At 48.6% G+C, this 17,407-nt stretch overlaps 1 protein-coding gene across 1 annotated transcript; it reads left to right on the forward strand.

Moving 5' to 3' along the window:
• The first annotated feature begins 321 nt into the window (after window positions 1-321).
• MAGEL2 (MAGE family member L2) lies at window positions 322-4,705 on the forward strand. Its single transcript, XM_050795832.1, has one exon. The coding sequence runs from the start codon at window positions 463-465 to the stop codon at window positions 4,258-4,260; it is 3,798 nt and encodes a 1,265-aa protein (XP_050651789.1). The 5' UTR covers window positions 322-462; the 3' UTR covers window positions 4,261-4,705.
• Window positions 4,706-17,407: the final 12,702 nt, after the last annotated feature.

Genomic DNA, 17,407 nt, shown 5'->3' on the forward strand with positions numbered 1-17,407 from the left:
CGCCTCACATCTTAGCCCAGACCACACCATCTCCCCCCGGTCTTGGATACCTTCCATGTTTCCAGTGGTCTGCTCCCACTCCACACTGCAGTACCGTGATTTTTCTAAAACATGGATCGGTTCCTGTCACTCCCCTGTGAAAACTCATCCATGTGGAGTCTGACTGGTCTGCATTTGGGGACTGGACAGAGTGAGAAGGGATCTTGTGTCAGCCAGGACTCCGGTAGACGCCCCTATGCAATATCCACTTGTGGTGGTCGGGGGCGGGGAAGGGGCGGGCTTGAGCCCCCTTCCCCCCTCCTCCTTACTGCGGAAAGCTGCGGAGCGAGCAGCACTCACTTCCTATTCAGCATTCAGCAGGGAGGGAGCCTCCGAACAGCCACGTAGGCATTCTCTTCTCTCTGGAGGAAAAGGCCCAGCAGCTGTCCGAGGAAAAGACCCACCAGCTGTCAGCAAAGGGACATGTCGCAGCTAAGTAAGAATCTGGGTGACTCGAGTCCTCCAGCGGAGGCCCCGAAGCCGCCTGTCTATAGCCGCCCTACGGTTCTGATGCGGGCCCCGCCCGCTTCCTCCCGGGCTCCGCCAGTCCCTTGGGATCCACCTCCAATTGACTTGCAGGCTTCATTGGCCGCTTGGCAGGCACCTCAGCCTGCCTGGGAGGCCCCACAGGGCCAGCTGCCCGCCCCGGTGGTTCCGATGACCCAGCCTCCTGCCCTGGGGGGCCCGATAGTCCCGGCTCCCCCGCTGGGGGGACCGATGGGTAAGCCTCCAACTCCCGGGGTCCTGATGGTGCATCCTCCGCCTCCGGGAGCCCCGATGGCCCAGCCTCCGACCCCGGGAGTCCTGATGGTGCATCCTTCAGCTCCCGGAGCTCCCATGGCCCATCCTCCTCCTCCGGGGACCCCAATGTCCCACCCTCCCCCTCCGGGGACCCCGATGGCCCATCCTCCCCCTCCGGGGACCCCGATGGCCCATCCTGCTCCTCCTGGGACCCCGATGGCCCATCCTCCTCCTCCTGGGACCCCGATGGTTCATCCTCCTCCTCCTGGGACCCCGATGGTTCATCCTCCCCCTCCGGGGACACCGATGGCTCATCCTCCCCCTCCGGGGACACCGATGGCCCAGCCTCCCCCTCCGGGGACACCGATGGCCCAGCCTCCAGCTCCGGGAGTCCTGATGGCCCAGCCTCTGACTCCGGGAGTCCTGATGGTCCAGCCTGCTGCTCCGGGAGCCCCGATGGTCCAGCCGCCTCCTGCAGCCGTGATGACCCAGCCTCCGCCTTCAGGAGCACCGATGGCCAAGCCTCCAGGTCCAGGAGTCCTGATGATTCATCCTCCAGGTGCGAGAGCTCCAATGACCCAGCCTCCAGCTTCAGGAGCACCGATGGCACAGCCAGCGGCCCCACCTGCACAGCCGATGGCCCCACCTGCACAGCCGATGGCTTCTTGGGCCCCGCAGGCTCAGCCTGTGATCCTGCAAATCCAGTCTCAAGTTATAAGGGCTCCTCCGCAGGTTCCCCAGGGCCCGCAGGCACCCCCAGCGCAGCTGGCCACACCCCCAGGCTGGCAGGCGACCTCGCCAGGATGGCAGGCCACGCCGCAAGGCTGGCAGGCCACTCCCTTGACCTGGCAGACCACGCAGGTCACCTGGCAGGCACCAGCCATTGCCTGGCAGGTGCCGCCGCCTGTGCGCCAGGGGCCCCCGCCCATCCGCCCTGGCCCACCACCCATCCGCCCTGGCCCACCACCAGTGCGCCAGGCCCCACCGGTGATCCGCCAGGCCCCACCGGTGATCCGCCAGGCTCCACCGGTGATCCGCCAGGCGCCACCGGTGATCCGTCAGGCCCCACCGGTCATCCGCCAGGCCCCACCTGTGCTCCGCCAGGCCCCACCTGTGCTCCGCCAGGCCCCACCTGTGATCCGCCAGGCTCCACCTGTGCTCCGCCAGGCCCCACCTGTGATCCGCCAGGCCCCGCCGCTGATCCGCCAGGCGCCGCCGCCCATCCGACCTGCCCCACAGGTCCTGGCCACCCAGCCACCTCTCTGGCAGGCCCTGCCACCCCCACCTCCACTGCGGCAGGCCCCGCAGGCTAGGCTGCCGGCCCCGCAGGTGCAGGCGGCGCCGCAGGTGCCTACGGCCCCACCTGCTACGCAGGTACCCGCGGCGCCGCTCGCTGGCCCGCAGGTGCCCCAGCCTGTGCTGCCGGCCCCGCTGTCTGCCCCACTGTCTGCCCCGCAGGCTGTGCACTGCCCATCCATCATCTGGCAGGCCCCCAAAGGTCAGCCCCCAGTGCCACACGAGATACCAACGTCAATGGAGTTCCAGGAGGTGCAGCAGACACAGGCTCTGGCCTGGCAGGCCCAGAAGGCCCCCACCCACTTCTGGCAGCCCTTGCCTGCCCAGGAGGCCCAGAGGCAGGCTCCCCCCATGGTTCAGCTGGAGCAGCCCTTTCAGGGAGCCCCGCCCTGCCAAAAAGCTGTGCAAATCCAGCTACCCCCCCAGCCGCCCCAGACCTCGGGTCCGCAAGCCGAGCTGCCCACACTGCAGCTCCAGCCCTCCTGGCAGACACCGCCTGCGGTCTTGCAGGCCCAGCCCGGACCCCCCTTAGCAGCGGCAAATTTTCCCCTGGGCTCCGCTAAATCATTGATGACTCCATCAGGAGAATCCAGGGCCTCTTCTATAGACCGCAGGGGCTCCTCTAAAGAGCGCAGGACCTCCTCAAAGGAGCGCAGGGCCCCTTCGAAAGACCGCATGATCTTTGCTGCCACCTTCTGTGCTCCCAAGGCAGTGTCAGCTGCCCGAGCACACTTGCCAGGCACCTGGAAAAACTTGCCTGCCACACCGGAGACCTTTGCTCCCTCCTCAAGTGTCTTCCCAGCTACCTCCCAGTTTCAGCCTGCCTCTCTGAATGCCTTTAAAGGCCCCTCTGCTGCCTCAGAGGCCCCAAAGTCACTGCCATATGCTCTGCAGGATCCCTTTGCCTGTGCAGAGGCCCTGCCTGCAGTTCCGTGGGCCCCACAGCCCAACATGAATGCCTCAAAGGCATCCCAGGCAGTGCCCACCCTCCTGATGGCTACAGCAGCTGCCCCCCAGGCAACTGCCACCACTCAAGAGGCCTCCAAGACCTCCGTGGAGATGCCACGCCGCTCCGGCAAGGCCACCCGGAAGAAGAAGCATCTGGAAGCCCGAGAGGACAGCCGTGGCCACACGCTGGCCTTTCATGACTGGCAGGGCCCAAGGCCCTGGGAGAATCTGAATCTGAGTGACTGGGAGGTCCAAAGCCCTGTCCAGGTCTTGGGTGACTGGGAGCACCCCAACACCCCCCGTGGCCTGAGTGGCTGGGAGGGCCCTAGCACCTCCAGGATCCTGAGTGGCTGGGAAGGGCCCAGCACATCCTGGGCCCTGAGTGCCTGGGAGGGCCCGAGCACCTCCAGGGCTCTGGGTCTCTCTGAAAGCCCAAGGAGCCCTCTGCCCTTGGTTGTGTCTGAGGTTGCAGGTGTCTCTCCGGGATCCAGTGCCACCCAGCATAATTCCAAGGTGGAGGCGCAGTCCTTGTCTCCCTTGGATGAGAGAGCAAATGCATTGGTGCAGTTCCTCTTAGTCAAGGACCAAGCCAAGGTGCCTGTCCAGCGCTCGGAAATGGTGAAAGTCATCATCAGAGAGTATAAAGATGAGTGCTTAGATATCATCAACCGTGCCAACAATAAGCTGGAGTGTGCCTTTGGTTATCAATTGAAAGAAATTGATACCCAAAACCACGCTTACATTATCATCAACAAGCTGGGCTACCCTACAGGGGATTTGGTGGCATCCTATTTAGACAGGCCCAAGTTCGGCCTCCTGATGGTGGTCTTGAGCCTCATCTTTATGAAAGGCAATTGTGTCAGGGAGGATTTGATCTTTAATTTTCTGTTCAGGTTGGGGTTGGATGTCCGGGAGACGAATGGTCTCTTTGGAAATACTAGGAAGCTCATCACCGAAGTGTTTGTCAGGCAGAAGTACCTAGAGTACAGGCGAATCCCCTACACTGAGCCCGCAGAGTATGAGTTCCTCTGGGGCCCTCGAGCGTTCCTGGAAACGAGCAAGATGCTTGTGCTGAGGTTTTTGGCCAAGCTCCATAAGAAAGATCCACGGTGCTGGCCATTCCATTACCTTGAAGCGCTGGCAGAGTGTGAGTGGGAAGACACAGATGAGGATGAACCTGACAGCAGTGACAGTGACAGTGCCCGCGGCCCCACCAGCAGGCCCCCTCCCCGCTAATAGGTGTAGCAGAGATCTCGCTCCTGTGTTTCCCTGGCCAGAGGCCACTGACAGGGTGGGGGGACATTTTTGTTTCTGGTGTTTGTGTTCCAGTTCCACACGTGCAAGTTTGGATTTTCAACTTGGTTTTGTATCTGCCAAAGCTTTGTACATTTTTCATGTGGTGTTGATTTCAATCGGCTACTGTTCTGTTCTGTATTTTGGCATCTGTATTTTTAAGTGAGATCTGTGGTTCTCTGTTTTGTGTTATAATTGTTATGTTTTGGTATCAGCTTTGTGCTGGCTTTGTGAAATGAATTGAGAAGCTATCCATCTCATTCTGGTATAGTTCATGTAGCATTGTAATCGGTTGTTCTTTGAATGTTCAAATGACTCATCAGTAAAAACTGTCTACAGAGAAGTAAATATCTATATCTATATATATAAATATACTTTCAGCATAACAGAAGCGTTTGTCTTTATTCTAATTTTTACACTAGATGGTGGAAGCCAAGTTTTGCCGTATTCTCTGAATAGACATGAATACCAAGACTACTCTCAGTCATAGAAAAAACCACGGTGATGGAATTGTTTTCCACGGGGAGTACTCCATTCATCTTTATAAGGATGCAGTGATTTCAGTGGGTGGTAAAACGTAAGATTTCCATTAAACCAAAACAAAACTTCACAAGTCAGTGAGGCTGAATCAGGAATGGGTTGTATACCTGGTCTCATTCAATTCTCACAATACTCTTTCAAAGGAGACGTTATTATCTCCATTTTGTAGGTGAAGAGATAAGCCTCCAGGAGATTAATTAGAGCACAGACGTCAGTGCCCAGCCAGTAACGTTGTTATTAGAAGCAGAAATGTCCTTAAGGGTATATGGGGAAGAAGGGCCATCTGCCTGCAGGACCACAAATAACCAGGTGGTCCGGCTGCATGGAAAAATTGGCCAAAGGGGCATTTGTCAATCATGTGTCCCGTGTGGGGGTGTCCAGTAGTTCAAATTTGGGTTTCATCAACCCACTGCTACCGGGGTGGAAACGTGCTCCCTGCAGGATATCCAGGCTTATAACAGGGAACAGTAAAAAAACAGGCTTCATTGAACTAGAAACCCTGCAGATTGCCGGCAGTAGTGTTGGGGTTAGGGGAGGGCGTGGCAGGGGGATTCCTAGCAACACAGAGTTCTAGGGGAAGGTCCTGGGGGAAAGGGTCAATTCTTACATGTAGGGGAAGTCAGCCGGCAACACCTGAAGTTGCTGAACAACCGCGGTCAGCCCTTGGCTATGAACCTCGTCTAGGCAGGAAAGGGACGAGAGAATGAACTGGCCTGAGTGTTTTGAGGAAGGATATTCAAGCACACACCAGGTTGGCGGACCCAAAAGGACGTTCCTGTGGTCATAGTCTCTTCCTGTGGACGGGGGACTATCAACCCTGCTTGCCACTGTCTTATCAGAAGGAAGAAATCCAATCCCATATCCCGCTTCTAGGGTGAAGCCGAAGTCCCAGATGAGGTTAGTGGCCATGGTGGAATTCTCTTGCCACCTAGTGGCAGATCAGAGGTGCCACCACAGCTGCTGCAATAGCAGCCCCTCCCATGGTGCTTAGCTTCTTCACACCATGTATATACTTGGATTGCAGCTACTCCTTGCTTCACCACTTTCGCTCGTGATTTTATCTGTATATGTGCCCAGAGATTCCTTCTTTTCTCTTAGAGGCCACGGTAGCATCTGTTTTCACGTCCAATCTGCTCTTCACTTGACGATTTCTGTCCTTGGTCCTACAGCGCTGCCCCTTAGGAAGCTGACTAGGAGAGGAACCCACAAGATGCAGACTCTAGTCCTAGCACCCGCAGAGCTGAGCCTTCCAGGACGGTGATCCCCGCCCCAGGACCTGCCAGGCCGCAGGAGGTCTTCCTCAAGTTGTCTAAGTGGTCAGGTACTCCAAAAACTGGGAGGCAGTTTCCTACAAACTCCTTGGGTCAGAGAGTCCTGCGCATGTGTCCATAAGCAATGTTTAGTTATTTTTACAACAGCAAATGTCTGTTGAAGGAGACAGCAATGCCCCAGCTGAGAACTGTCCCCAAAGGAGGTTTAGCTGGCCCAGTAAAGTGGCATATTGGTCTAGTATTTCTTGTTTGTGTTTAGTTCATTTATGATTGCTTATAAAGTTTTCTCCAGACCATAAACTCATGGAATGCCTGAGCAAGATGCTCTTTGTGGAACCAAATTTGGGAAGTAGCATCATGGGACTTCGGTGCCATACTTAAGGGGGGCTGGTTCTGCTCCACGGTAGAGAGGCTTACTTCTCAGCTACAAACCTCACTCTCACACGTGACACACATCTAATGGCCTTCTTTAAGTAATGCCAAGGACTGAAAACCTGAATATGTTTATATTGTAATGAGATACAAATTGTAACAGTGAAAAATTTGTTCATTACCAACAAGTAAACTAGTTATTCAACTGAAAAGTTTAAGAAAGAGCAGCTAAAAGGACAGTGAAAAGCAGAAAACAAAGACCAGGAATATAGAAAAATACGGGATAAAAAACAGTGGGAACGAATTCAAATCCCACTTATTTGAAAGTGCTAAGATGCAGAAAATGTAGTACAAATCTTTTTTACTATAAAATTGACCAAAAAGCCCAAACCTAGTAATAGGCAAAACATATCACATGAAAAAAAAAATGGCAAGTAAATGTTGAAAGTGTTACACCTCACTAATATTTAAAGATAGAGATATTAAATCTATATTCTAGTTTTCATTTACTAAATTGGCATAGATTAAACTAAAACCTCATGCAACGTCCAACATCAATGATATTGTTATGAAACTGGAACCGTTATACACAACCAATGAAAGTATAAGTTATTACAATTTGCCTGGAAATCAATGCAGCCAATTCTGTCTTCAAAATGCTTTAACAAATTACTACTATTTTACGTACAAATTCTTCATTTGGGAATATGTTGAATGAGAACAATCTGCAGAGAAGGCAAAGACTTCTTCATAGAGAAAGCTGTTTATGAACATGTGGGAGATTTATCAGGGTGTGTACATGCCCCCTCCGCAATATAAACCTAGTATCAGGAAGTACAGCGAGTTTCTGCTGAAAAAAACACAGCCTTCCTCAGAAAACAACTTGCAGTTGTTTCAACACACAGAAAATGAAAGGCTCAGCATCCACTATTATGGGCTGTAGAGATGTGTGCAATCTGTGCCTGAAAATTTTAAAACTAGGTGTTAGCACACTCTTGCCAAAGCCATAAATGATCCCAGCAAAACATATTATTTCTAGTGAAGAAAAAGTGCAAAATAGTTCTCAAAGTGATGAAATTCAGTGTACTCCTATGTAGAGTGTTCAACTATAAGCAAGTTAATATTTTAGGATATTTGTCTTAAGAAGATGATCTGAATTTTGGAATAATTTTACTCAAAGGCATTACTCCTGAGAGCAACAGAGGAAAGGACCGGTGGTTTTTGAAAACCACCAGTGAATCAAACTTGTCAGCAAACAAGAGTTAAGGATTGTGGCTGTGACTGACGGAGCACTTTCTAGATTCAGGTGCCGGGGCCCTGTGGCCGCAGTAATACCCATTTTACTGGGCATGTAGCCCACATTATTGGTTTGCCCTCAGAGTTACAGGCATCCCCAGAACTCGGCAATTCACACCGACGGTCTTGATACTCGAAAGGATACATCATTCCTGCGCCCCTGCCCCTAGCTGCCCGGGCTGGAAACCTGGGCATCTTTTTCTCCCTGATTTGATCGGTTGTCAGGTCTTACCAGTTTTGCACTTTGTACAGTCAGTGTTTTCTCCTCTCCATCCCTGTGGACACGGTATCCTGCCTGAACTTGGCAGTTTCCTTCTTCATGGTCTCTGCCTCCAGCACTGCCCCTTAATCAAATCTCCACATTGGCTGCTCAGTGGCCTCTGTGCCGCCGCCACACAGCTGTGCGCACCTCATAATGCCTCTCCCTGCCTAAAGCATGTCAAGGCCTTCAGTGTTCCTCAGAGTAAGGTGCAGCACCCCTCAGCTCACCTTCCACACGTGGGAGGGGTCCAGGAACAGCTGGTTAGAGTAGGTTTACCTACAGAGAAATCTACAAACGAGGCCAGGGGTCCCTCTGCTGGACAGTTCAAAGAATTCCTCGGATTCTGAACTGAAAGCCTAAGCAGGCCACCAGGAGGGTCCTAAAGGGAAAAAGTCCCTGATACAAAGGGCCCAAGCTACATTTTCCTGTGTGCAAGCAAATTTGTTCTTTCAAATCTCCCAGAGGGTTCCATTGTGAATTCCACCTAGGGACATATACAACACTACTAGCGCAGTAGTACAATCCTCTAATCTGTCGACATTCTGAAAGTTATATCCGCCTCCTTTTGTTTAACAGATGACACTTATGACGAGCCTTCTTCATTATCAGCCTCCTCCTGCTCTTATTAGAGACACTAAATAGATCATCCTGGCTGTGTCAGTGGCATGTCCTTCTTTGTGCAAATGGTCTGGCTCTGCAAGCTGCCCATTCACCTCCAAATGAGATTTGCTTTCTGTGCTACCTCTTGTTCTGAGGGAATTCAGCTTGTGAACCGCTGTTAACAGAGGACTGATGATATCCAGTCCACCAGCAATCACTACAGAACATTTTCTAGACCCAGGAGACTTCCTGGAGCTGCTCCTCAATGGCTCAGAATCTTCCCCTGAAACAGCCTGCTAGATGGGGCCCCAAAGATGTGGAATCGAAATATTGGCCCTGTTGGCTCCTGCGAGACAGCCTCAAAAACGTTCTATTTTGAAATAATCATAGATTCACAGGAAGTTGCAAAAACTATGCAGGGCAATCTCATGTACCCTTAATCTAGTTTCCCCCATTGTTTAGACCCTGTAAAACTGTAGTACATCAAGGACATGGACATTGTACCATCTGCACGTTCAGCTCAGCTCAATGCCGTCTTATCACGTGTGTAGATAGTGTAACCAGCACTGCAATCAAGATATAGCACTCTTTCACCCCCACCAAGATTTCTCCCATGCTACTCCTTTATAGCTGTGTCCATCTATTTTCCCTCCATCCTTAACCTCTGGCGATCACTACTCTGATCTGCATCTCCATCACTTTGTAATTTCAAAAATGTGCTCTAAAAGCAATAATACCTTTGAGACTGGCGTCTTTCACTGAGCATCATGCCCTTGACAACCATCCACATTTTGTCTGTGGCAAATGTCTATGGCCGTAATTGCTGTATCATTTGATAGATCTATGGTTACTTATTCAAAGAGCTTTTCAAACTATTTTCCAGAGGGGCTGTAACATTTTATATTTCCACCAGCAGTGTATGAGAAATCCAATTTTTTTTTTTTTTTTTTCAGACGGAGTCTCGCTCTGTCGCCCAAGCTGGAGTGCGGTGGCACAATCTCGGCTCACTGCAAGCTCCGCCTCCCAGGTTCATGCCATTCTTCTGCCTCAGCCTCCCAAGTAGCTGGGACTACAGGTGCCCACCACCACGCCCAGCTAATTTTTTGTATTTTTAGTAGAGACGAGGTTTCACCATGTTAACTCAGCTAATTTTTATGTTTTCAGTAGAGATGGGGTTTCACCACATTGGACAGGCTGGTTTTGAACCTCTGACTTCAGGCGATCCACCTGCCTTGGCCTCCCAAAGTGCTGGGATTACAGGTGTGAGCCACCATGCCCCGCCCTATATTATATTTTAAATTTTAGTTTCCACCTATTCAACTCAAAACTCAAAATGGTTGAGTTTTGTATGTTGATCTTGTAGCTTTCACTGTGTGAACTCACATATTAGTTCTAGGATTTTTCATATATCCTTTGGAATTTTCTTTGCAGACCATTGTGTCATCTGCAAATAGAGACAGTTTTATTTCTTTTTTTTTTTTTTTTTTTTTTTTTTTTGAGACGGAGTCTCGCTCTGTCGCCCAGGCTGGAGTGCAGTGGCGCGATCTCAGCTCACTGCAAGCTCCGCCTCCCGGGTTCACGCCATTCTCCTGCCTCAGCCTCCCGAGTAGCTGGGACTACAGGCGCCCACAACCGCGCCCGGCTAATTTTTTTGTATTTTTAGTAGAGACGGGGTTTCACCGTGGTCTTGATCTCCTGACCTTGTGATCCGCCCGCCTCGGCCTCCCAAAGTGCTGGGATTACAGGCGTGAGCCACCGCGCCCGGCCAACAGTTTTATTTCTTCCTTTCCTATTTGTATACATTTTAAAGTAAAAAGTCCCTTATAGTGCTGGATTCCCTGTGATATGTTGAATAGGAGTGGTGAGAGCAGATATGAATTCCTGATGTTAGGAAGAAAACATTCAGCTGTTTGCTATGAAGTATAATGTTAGCTGTAGGTTTTGTGTAGGTACCTTATATCAAGTTGAGAAAGTTCCCTTCTATTTCTATTTTTCTTAGAGGTATTTTTTTTCTTTTTATCGTGAGTGGGGATGAAGTTTTGTCAAATGTATTATCTGCATTGATTGCTATGATGATGTGATATTTTTCTCTTTAGCCTGTCAATATGGTGGATTACTTTCATTTATCTTTTAGCATTGAATCATCCTTTTATTTCTAGAATAAACACAATTTGATAATTTTATTTTATTTATTTATTTATTTTTTTTTTGAGACGGAGTCTCGCTCTGTCGCCCAGGCTGGAGTGCAGTGGCGCGATCTCAGCTCACTGCAAGCTCCGCCTCCCGGGTTCACGCCATTCTCCTGCCTCAGCCTCCCGAGTAGCTGGGACTACAGGCGCCGCCACCACGCCTGGCTAGTTTTTTGTATTTTTAGTAGAGACGGGGTTTCACCGTGTTAGCCAGGATGGTCTCGATCTCCTGACCTCGTGATCCGCCCGTCTTGATAATTTTATATGTATGTAATTGCTGAATCCTCTTTACTAATATTTCGTTAGGATTTTTATATCCACATTCAAAAAGAGTGTTTGTTCATAGTTTGCCTTTTTTTGGCATTGTTTTTGTCTGATTTTGGTATCTGGGCACTGCTAATTTTATAAAATAAATTGTTCCCTTCTTTTCTGTTTTCTGAAAGAGAGTGTGTAAAGTTGGTGCTAATTCCTTTGTAAACATTTGGTAGAATTCTGCAGTGAAACCGTCTGGGCGTGGAGATTTCTGTTCTTCAGAAAGCATGTGTATAATTTCTCAGTGAAGCACATTTGCATCATTTCAGCATTTGCTTCTGATGATTTCTTTTCTCATTCAAGTTGAGATTTTTCTGGTTCTTGGTGTGAAAAGTGACTTTTTATTGTATCCTAAATATTTTGGGTATTGTGCTATGAGACTCTGGATCTAATTACAATCTTCTCTTTCAACAGACTTTCCTTTCTAGGAGACTGTATGGGTGGGAAATAAGGACCCCGCCTCAGTAGTGCCTGGTAGGGGCAGCAGTCCAGGACCCCTAGGTGGACTCCGTGGACACCCAGTGTGCGGAGGGTGTGCTCTCTAGCTCGGAGCTGGGGTAAAATTCAGCTTCTGCACTCTGCCTTTGCTGACACCACCCTGCTCAGAGGGGAAGAGGCCCCTTTTCATTGCTCCCCTGTGAACTCCAAGGACAGAAAATGGGGAGGCAGGCCTCATTAGCACGGGAAGTCTTCTCACTTGGCATCCCTTAACAGCACCCCAGCAGGGAAGGGGCAGGAAGGTCAAAGTTCAAGCTCCCCAGGTTGTCTCCATGGACACCACACCGTGGAGGCTTGTTATTGCCCGGTGAAGGTGAAAGTCCCAGATTCTCACCCTGACAGCACCCCAGCAGGGGAGGGCTACCTCGGCCTCACCAGGACAGGGTGGAAGTCTAGGCTCTCCCCTCTGGCCTGCTGAGTGGGTCGAGGTGGGGCCACAAGTTTTCCTGGGGGGGTTTGTCTTCAAGTAGGGAAACTAGCCTCCAAAAGTTTTCTGTCTTGCTCGGTTTCTCCTTTTGTGGTCTTTTGGCTGGTGATTGTAGGTTATTCGGCGGCTTTTTGTGTGTGGTCTCATAGGAGGGGATATTCATGGATTGGGAAGATGACAATTTTAAGTGTGCCTGGAACAGAGTAAGTGTGCCTGGACCAGAGTGAATATCAGAGTTGAATAGGCTAGGATAAGGCAGCAGGTATAAAAATCCAGAAAGCCACAGCCTGCCTACAAAATTCCCTTAATCAGTCCAATCTACCTGATGCCTTTTCTACTGAGCTTAGTCTGCCTCCTCACGCATTTCCGTAAAGTAGGCAATGACCACTATTGTCATTACTTAGGCTTTTCTCTTTTGGGTAACTGCTTTATCCAATCTCCTATTCTCCAATTCACAATTGAATTGGAAACTGAGTGTGATCATCTGTAGAGGGTGTATTGGGGAAAAATATTCCATGCAGATATTGCATAAATAATCTTAAAATTTATTTTGCTGGTACTCAGACACTCATGCTTGTCAATTTCATGTTAGGAGAAAACTTTTTTTATCTTTTAGACAGAATCCAACTCCATCCTCCCCGATACCCCATTAATGAGAAATGGGGCTTGGTGGCTCACGCCTGTAATCCCAGCACTTTGGGAGGCCAAGGCAGGTGGATCACTTGAGGTCAGGAGTTCGAGACCAGCCTGGTCAACATGGCCAAACCTTGTTTCTACAAAAAATACAAAAAAATTAGCCAGGTGTGGCGGCAAGTGCCTATACACCCAGCTACTCGAGAGGCTGCGGCAGGAGAATCACTCGAACCTGGTAAGCAGAGGTTGTAGTGAGCTGAGATGGCACCACATGCCACTGTACTCCCGTCTGGGCAATAGAGCAAGACTCTGTCTCAAAAAAGAAAAAAAAGCATTAAGTAAGTGTGTGTAGCATTCTCTGTTGCTTCCCATTTCCACTCTTTCCACTCGATCCGATCTCCTTTGCTGACAGAGACTTGATTTTGTAAGGATGTTTACTGTCCAATTTATTCATTAAAGTTAATCCCTTCCTTCATCCAGGGTCAGTTTAATCACAGTAAATTCAAGTATCATCCTCCATTCACGCACATGTGGCAAAATCTAGTCGGAAGGGTTTGGAGATATTTTCCTCCATAATAAAAGCATTGTTTTAAAAAGAGATGGCCAGGCATGGTGGCTCACGCCTGTAATCCCAGCAATTTGTGTGGCCAAGACAGGCGGATTACCTGAAGTCAGGAGTTCGAGACCAGTCTGGCCAACACGGTGAAACCTCGTCTCTACAAAAAAACACAAAAAATTTGCCAAACATGGTGGCGGACACCTGTAAACCCAGCTACTGGGGAGGCTGAGGCAGGAAAATCGCTTGAACCTGAAAGGCGGAGGTTGCAGTGAGCCGAGATTGTGCCAGTCACTACACTCCAGCCTTAGTGACAGACCGAGACTCTGCCAAAAAAAAAAAAAAAAGAAAATAGTTTGTCTTCAGCACTGAATGCTCTAATACCTGCATGGGATTCCTGGAACTGCTCTAGTAACACACAGTCATGAAAGAAACATCACCAAAGATCTCAGGAACAAAGGCAGAGAGCGCCCATGGCTTCGGTGATCTGGTTGAGCCACTGTATCAAGAAATCCTGGAATGCCCTACCTGTAGGGCATTTAAAAAGTAATTTTACTTGAGTTTTATTTTACTTATAGCTACAAGCATGTTAATTGATCCTAATTATTCCACAGTCTGATTTGGGCAAAAAGTTATGTGCTTCTCCTCCAAGTAGCTGTAGATTCCTGGTTTCATGCACCAGCACCACTTCTTTGACTTTTGTAGAGTCCCTAGGTCAGGTGGGTGCTGGGGAGGCTCTAAGTAACCTCAAGACAAACATGAGCTGGAATATCTCATCTCCCCAGTCAATTTTACTCGAATAGAAATTTTTTGAAGGTAAAATACCATGCAGAAACATTATTACCATAACCAACGACCATGAATTACAACGAAGCTTGATTCACTTCTGAATCATGTTTACTTTCAGCCCTTGTTTTTTTACATAGTATGTGAGACTCAGAGGCTTAATGGTTGCAGCAGGTGTAAGTGTGCACATAGGATTCCTTCCACCTCCCCTGAGAGTGAGGGTGTGGTACCTTACCCGAGGGTGCGCCAGCCATGCTCCTTTGTGAGCCTGCATATCCTCATTTTGTGTGACAGTGTTTTGTACTGGGGGATAGTGGCATGCATTGCATTTCTCCACGGCTGAGGAACATCCTCTTTACTCCCACCGTGCAGTTGTGCTGAGATCTTTCTCCCCCCGCCCCCCTCCCACCCCCATCCCCCGCCCCAGAGATGGAGTCTCGCTCTGTCACCCAGGCTGGACTGCAGTGGGCTCCCTGCAACCGCCGCCTCCCTGGTTCAAGTAATTCTCCTGCCTTAGCCTCCCAAGTAGCTGGGATGACAGGCATGCACCACCATGCCTGGCTAATTTTTGTATATTTAGTAGAGATGGGGTTTCACTATGTTGGCCAGGCTTGTCTCGAACTCCTGACCTCATGATCCACCTGCCTTGGCCTCCCAAAGTGCTGGGATTACAGGTGTGAGCCACTGCACCCGGCCCATGCTCAGGCTCTTTCTGTCATGCTCTGCAATTGCATGCTCGGAGTTCTGGCACTGAGTTACTGAGTTCAATCCCCACCTTAGGGTGCACATTTCCAATCTGCCTAGTGCAGGGTGTGAGAGTGGAGTCAGTCACAGCTGTGGGCTTCCCATGTCAGGCCAAGAACTTGGGAGAGTCCCACGGCCTGAAAGCAGTATCTCTGAAAATCCAAAAGTGGTAGAGAATGAAGGAAAATAATTGCAGCCACTATAAACGTGAAACAGTTTACAAATCTTCCAAACATACGAACCCCAGACTCATTTTCTCGCGTGTGTTTATCATACTTGTATTGCATGGCAACACATGGTAGACATATTTCATGGAGTATCACATTCAATCTTCTCAAAAACCCTGGAAGGTGTTTGTTCCCATTTTATAAATGATGCTGAAGCTTGTGAGTTGAGTGCATTTCTGCAGGTCACTTAACCGGCGATGCTGGAATCTAAAGCCAGCTGGAACCACTTTGGAGCCAGTGTTAAGAACACTGGTGCTGCTGTTCTCTGCTTCTCGTGATCTGTCTCCCGGTCCTCTGCTCCAGTGTGACTGTGACTTCTCTGAGAGTGGTTTCAAAAGTCTGGCATTGCCTCTTGTCACTGCTTTTCTGTGGTTCTCTCCCCTCGGATATGCCACTCCCTGTTTAGGCTTCTGGGGCGACTGGACTTTGATTTGGAAAACCAGTCTTGTCAAAGTTTGGGATAAATGACTGGCTTGTTTGGGGAGATTAATTTGAGTTAAATGAATAGAGTAAAGAGCAAGGAATTGGAGACTTAATTTGCTTTGTTGTCCTTTTAACTGATTATAGGTTAGTATATAATATGTTTGCCTATGGCTTCCAGGAAGGATCCCTCAGGAAGCTCAGCAAGTGGTTATGAGCAGGCTGAACAACGAGTGAACCCAGGTTGATGCAACTGGTCAGTGCTGCTGGGGCCAGCTGCCCTTAGCACCATATTGACCACTTTTCCCATACCTTAGCAGAGAAGGAAGTGACCATCACCCCATTTCTAGGATGATGTGATATTCTTAGAAGTTTTTGGACCTCATAAGAAAAGATACACCCAAGGGATGTATTTTCCTTAAAATCATTAAGAAAAACCATTATTCAAAATTAGTAGTAGTTTTATTTCATCTTATTTTATTTTGTTTCACTTTTTATTTTATGTTCAGGGGGTACATGTGCATGTTTGTTACATGGGTAAGGTGCATGATACCGAGGTTTGGGGTATGGATGATCCTGTCATGAATGTAGTGAGCACAGCACCCAAAAGGTAGTGTATTAACCCTTGCTCCTTCTCTCCCCCTCTAGTCATCACCAGTGTCCATTGTTCCCATCATATGTCCATGCACACTCAGTGTTTAGCTCCCACTTAGAAGGTGTTTGGTTGGTTATTCCTGCATTAGTTCGCTTAGGATAATGGTCTCCAGCTCCATCCATGTTGTTGTAAAGGACAAGATTTTGTTCTTTTTATGATTGCATGGTATCCCATGGTTATATGTACTTTATTTTCTTTATCCAGTCCACCATTAATGGGCATCTAGGTTGTCTCCATGTCTTTGCTGTTGTGAATAGTGCTGTGACGAACATACAAGTACGTGTGTCTTTCTGGTAGATGATATATTTTCCTTTGGGTATACACGCAGTAATGAGATTTCTGGATGGAATGGTAACTCTGTTTTAAGTTCTTTGAGAAATCTCCAAACTGCTTTCCACGGTGACAGAACTAATTTCCATTCCCACTAGTAGTGTATACGTGTTCCCTATTCTCCACAACTTCTCCAGCATCGTTTATTTTTTGACTTTTTAATATGGTTTTTACCATTGAAAGTAATAACAAAACCCACAATTACTTTTGGACCAACCTAATAGTAGCCATTCTGACGGTTTTGAGATGGAATCTCATTGTGGTTTTGAGTTGCATTTTTCTGATGATTAGTGATGTTGAGCATTTTTTCATACGTCTTCCTTTGAGAATTGTCTGTTCATGACCTTTGCCCACTTTGTAATGGCATTGTTTGTTGCTTTTTGAGTTATTTAAGCTCAATTCAACAACAACTGTCTGAAATAAACTGTCTGAAATAAACTGTCTAAAATCAAGATTTGTATAGATTCTGAATATTAGACCTCTGTCAGATGCATAGTTTGTGAATATTCTCCCCCATTCTGGAGGCTGTAATTTGTCTGTTTATTCTGTTCACAGTTTCTTTTCCTATGCAGAAGCTCTTTTGTTTAATTATATCCCAGTTGTCGATTTTTGTTTTTGTTAAAATTGTTTTAGCCTACGGCCGTACCACCTTAAAAGCACCCGATTTTGTCTGATACTGGAGACAGCTATTTCAAGGTATGGGGGGGAAATCTTTGGATGCATTTAAATAATTCTGAAAAAGCAGGTGAGCCACTTGTCTTTACAGAGTTTGTATGGACTGATTCTACGAAACAGGTGCCAAAACGAATCAGATCTGGATTGTAGAATTTCCTGAAAGGTTTATGTGATGTTTTATGAAAGGGTAGCTAGTGCTAGTTGCATTCCTAAGCCTGGAAGGTGTGTACAGAGTATAGTGCTGACTGAAACAAACTCCTGGGCTCTGGGCAAGTAGGAGCCACCAGATCCCAGGGT

Source organism: Macaca thibetana, chromosome 7, assembly GCF_024542745.1.
Source record: "Macaca thibetana thibetana isolate TM-01 chromosome 7, ASM2454274v1, whole genome shotgun sequence".
NCBI lineage: Eukaryota > Metazoa > Chordata > Mammalia > Primates > Cercopithecidae > Macaca > Macaca thibetana.

What these genes read in the sequence shown, in the direction of transcription:
- MAGEL2 (XM_050795832.1), top strand. Translation starts at nt 463, where the DNA reads ATGTCGCAGCTAAGTAAGAATCTGGGTGACTCGAGTCCTCCAGCGGAG.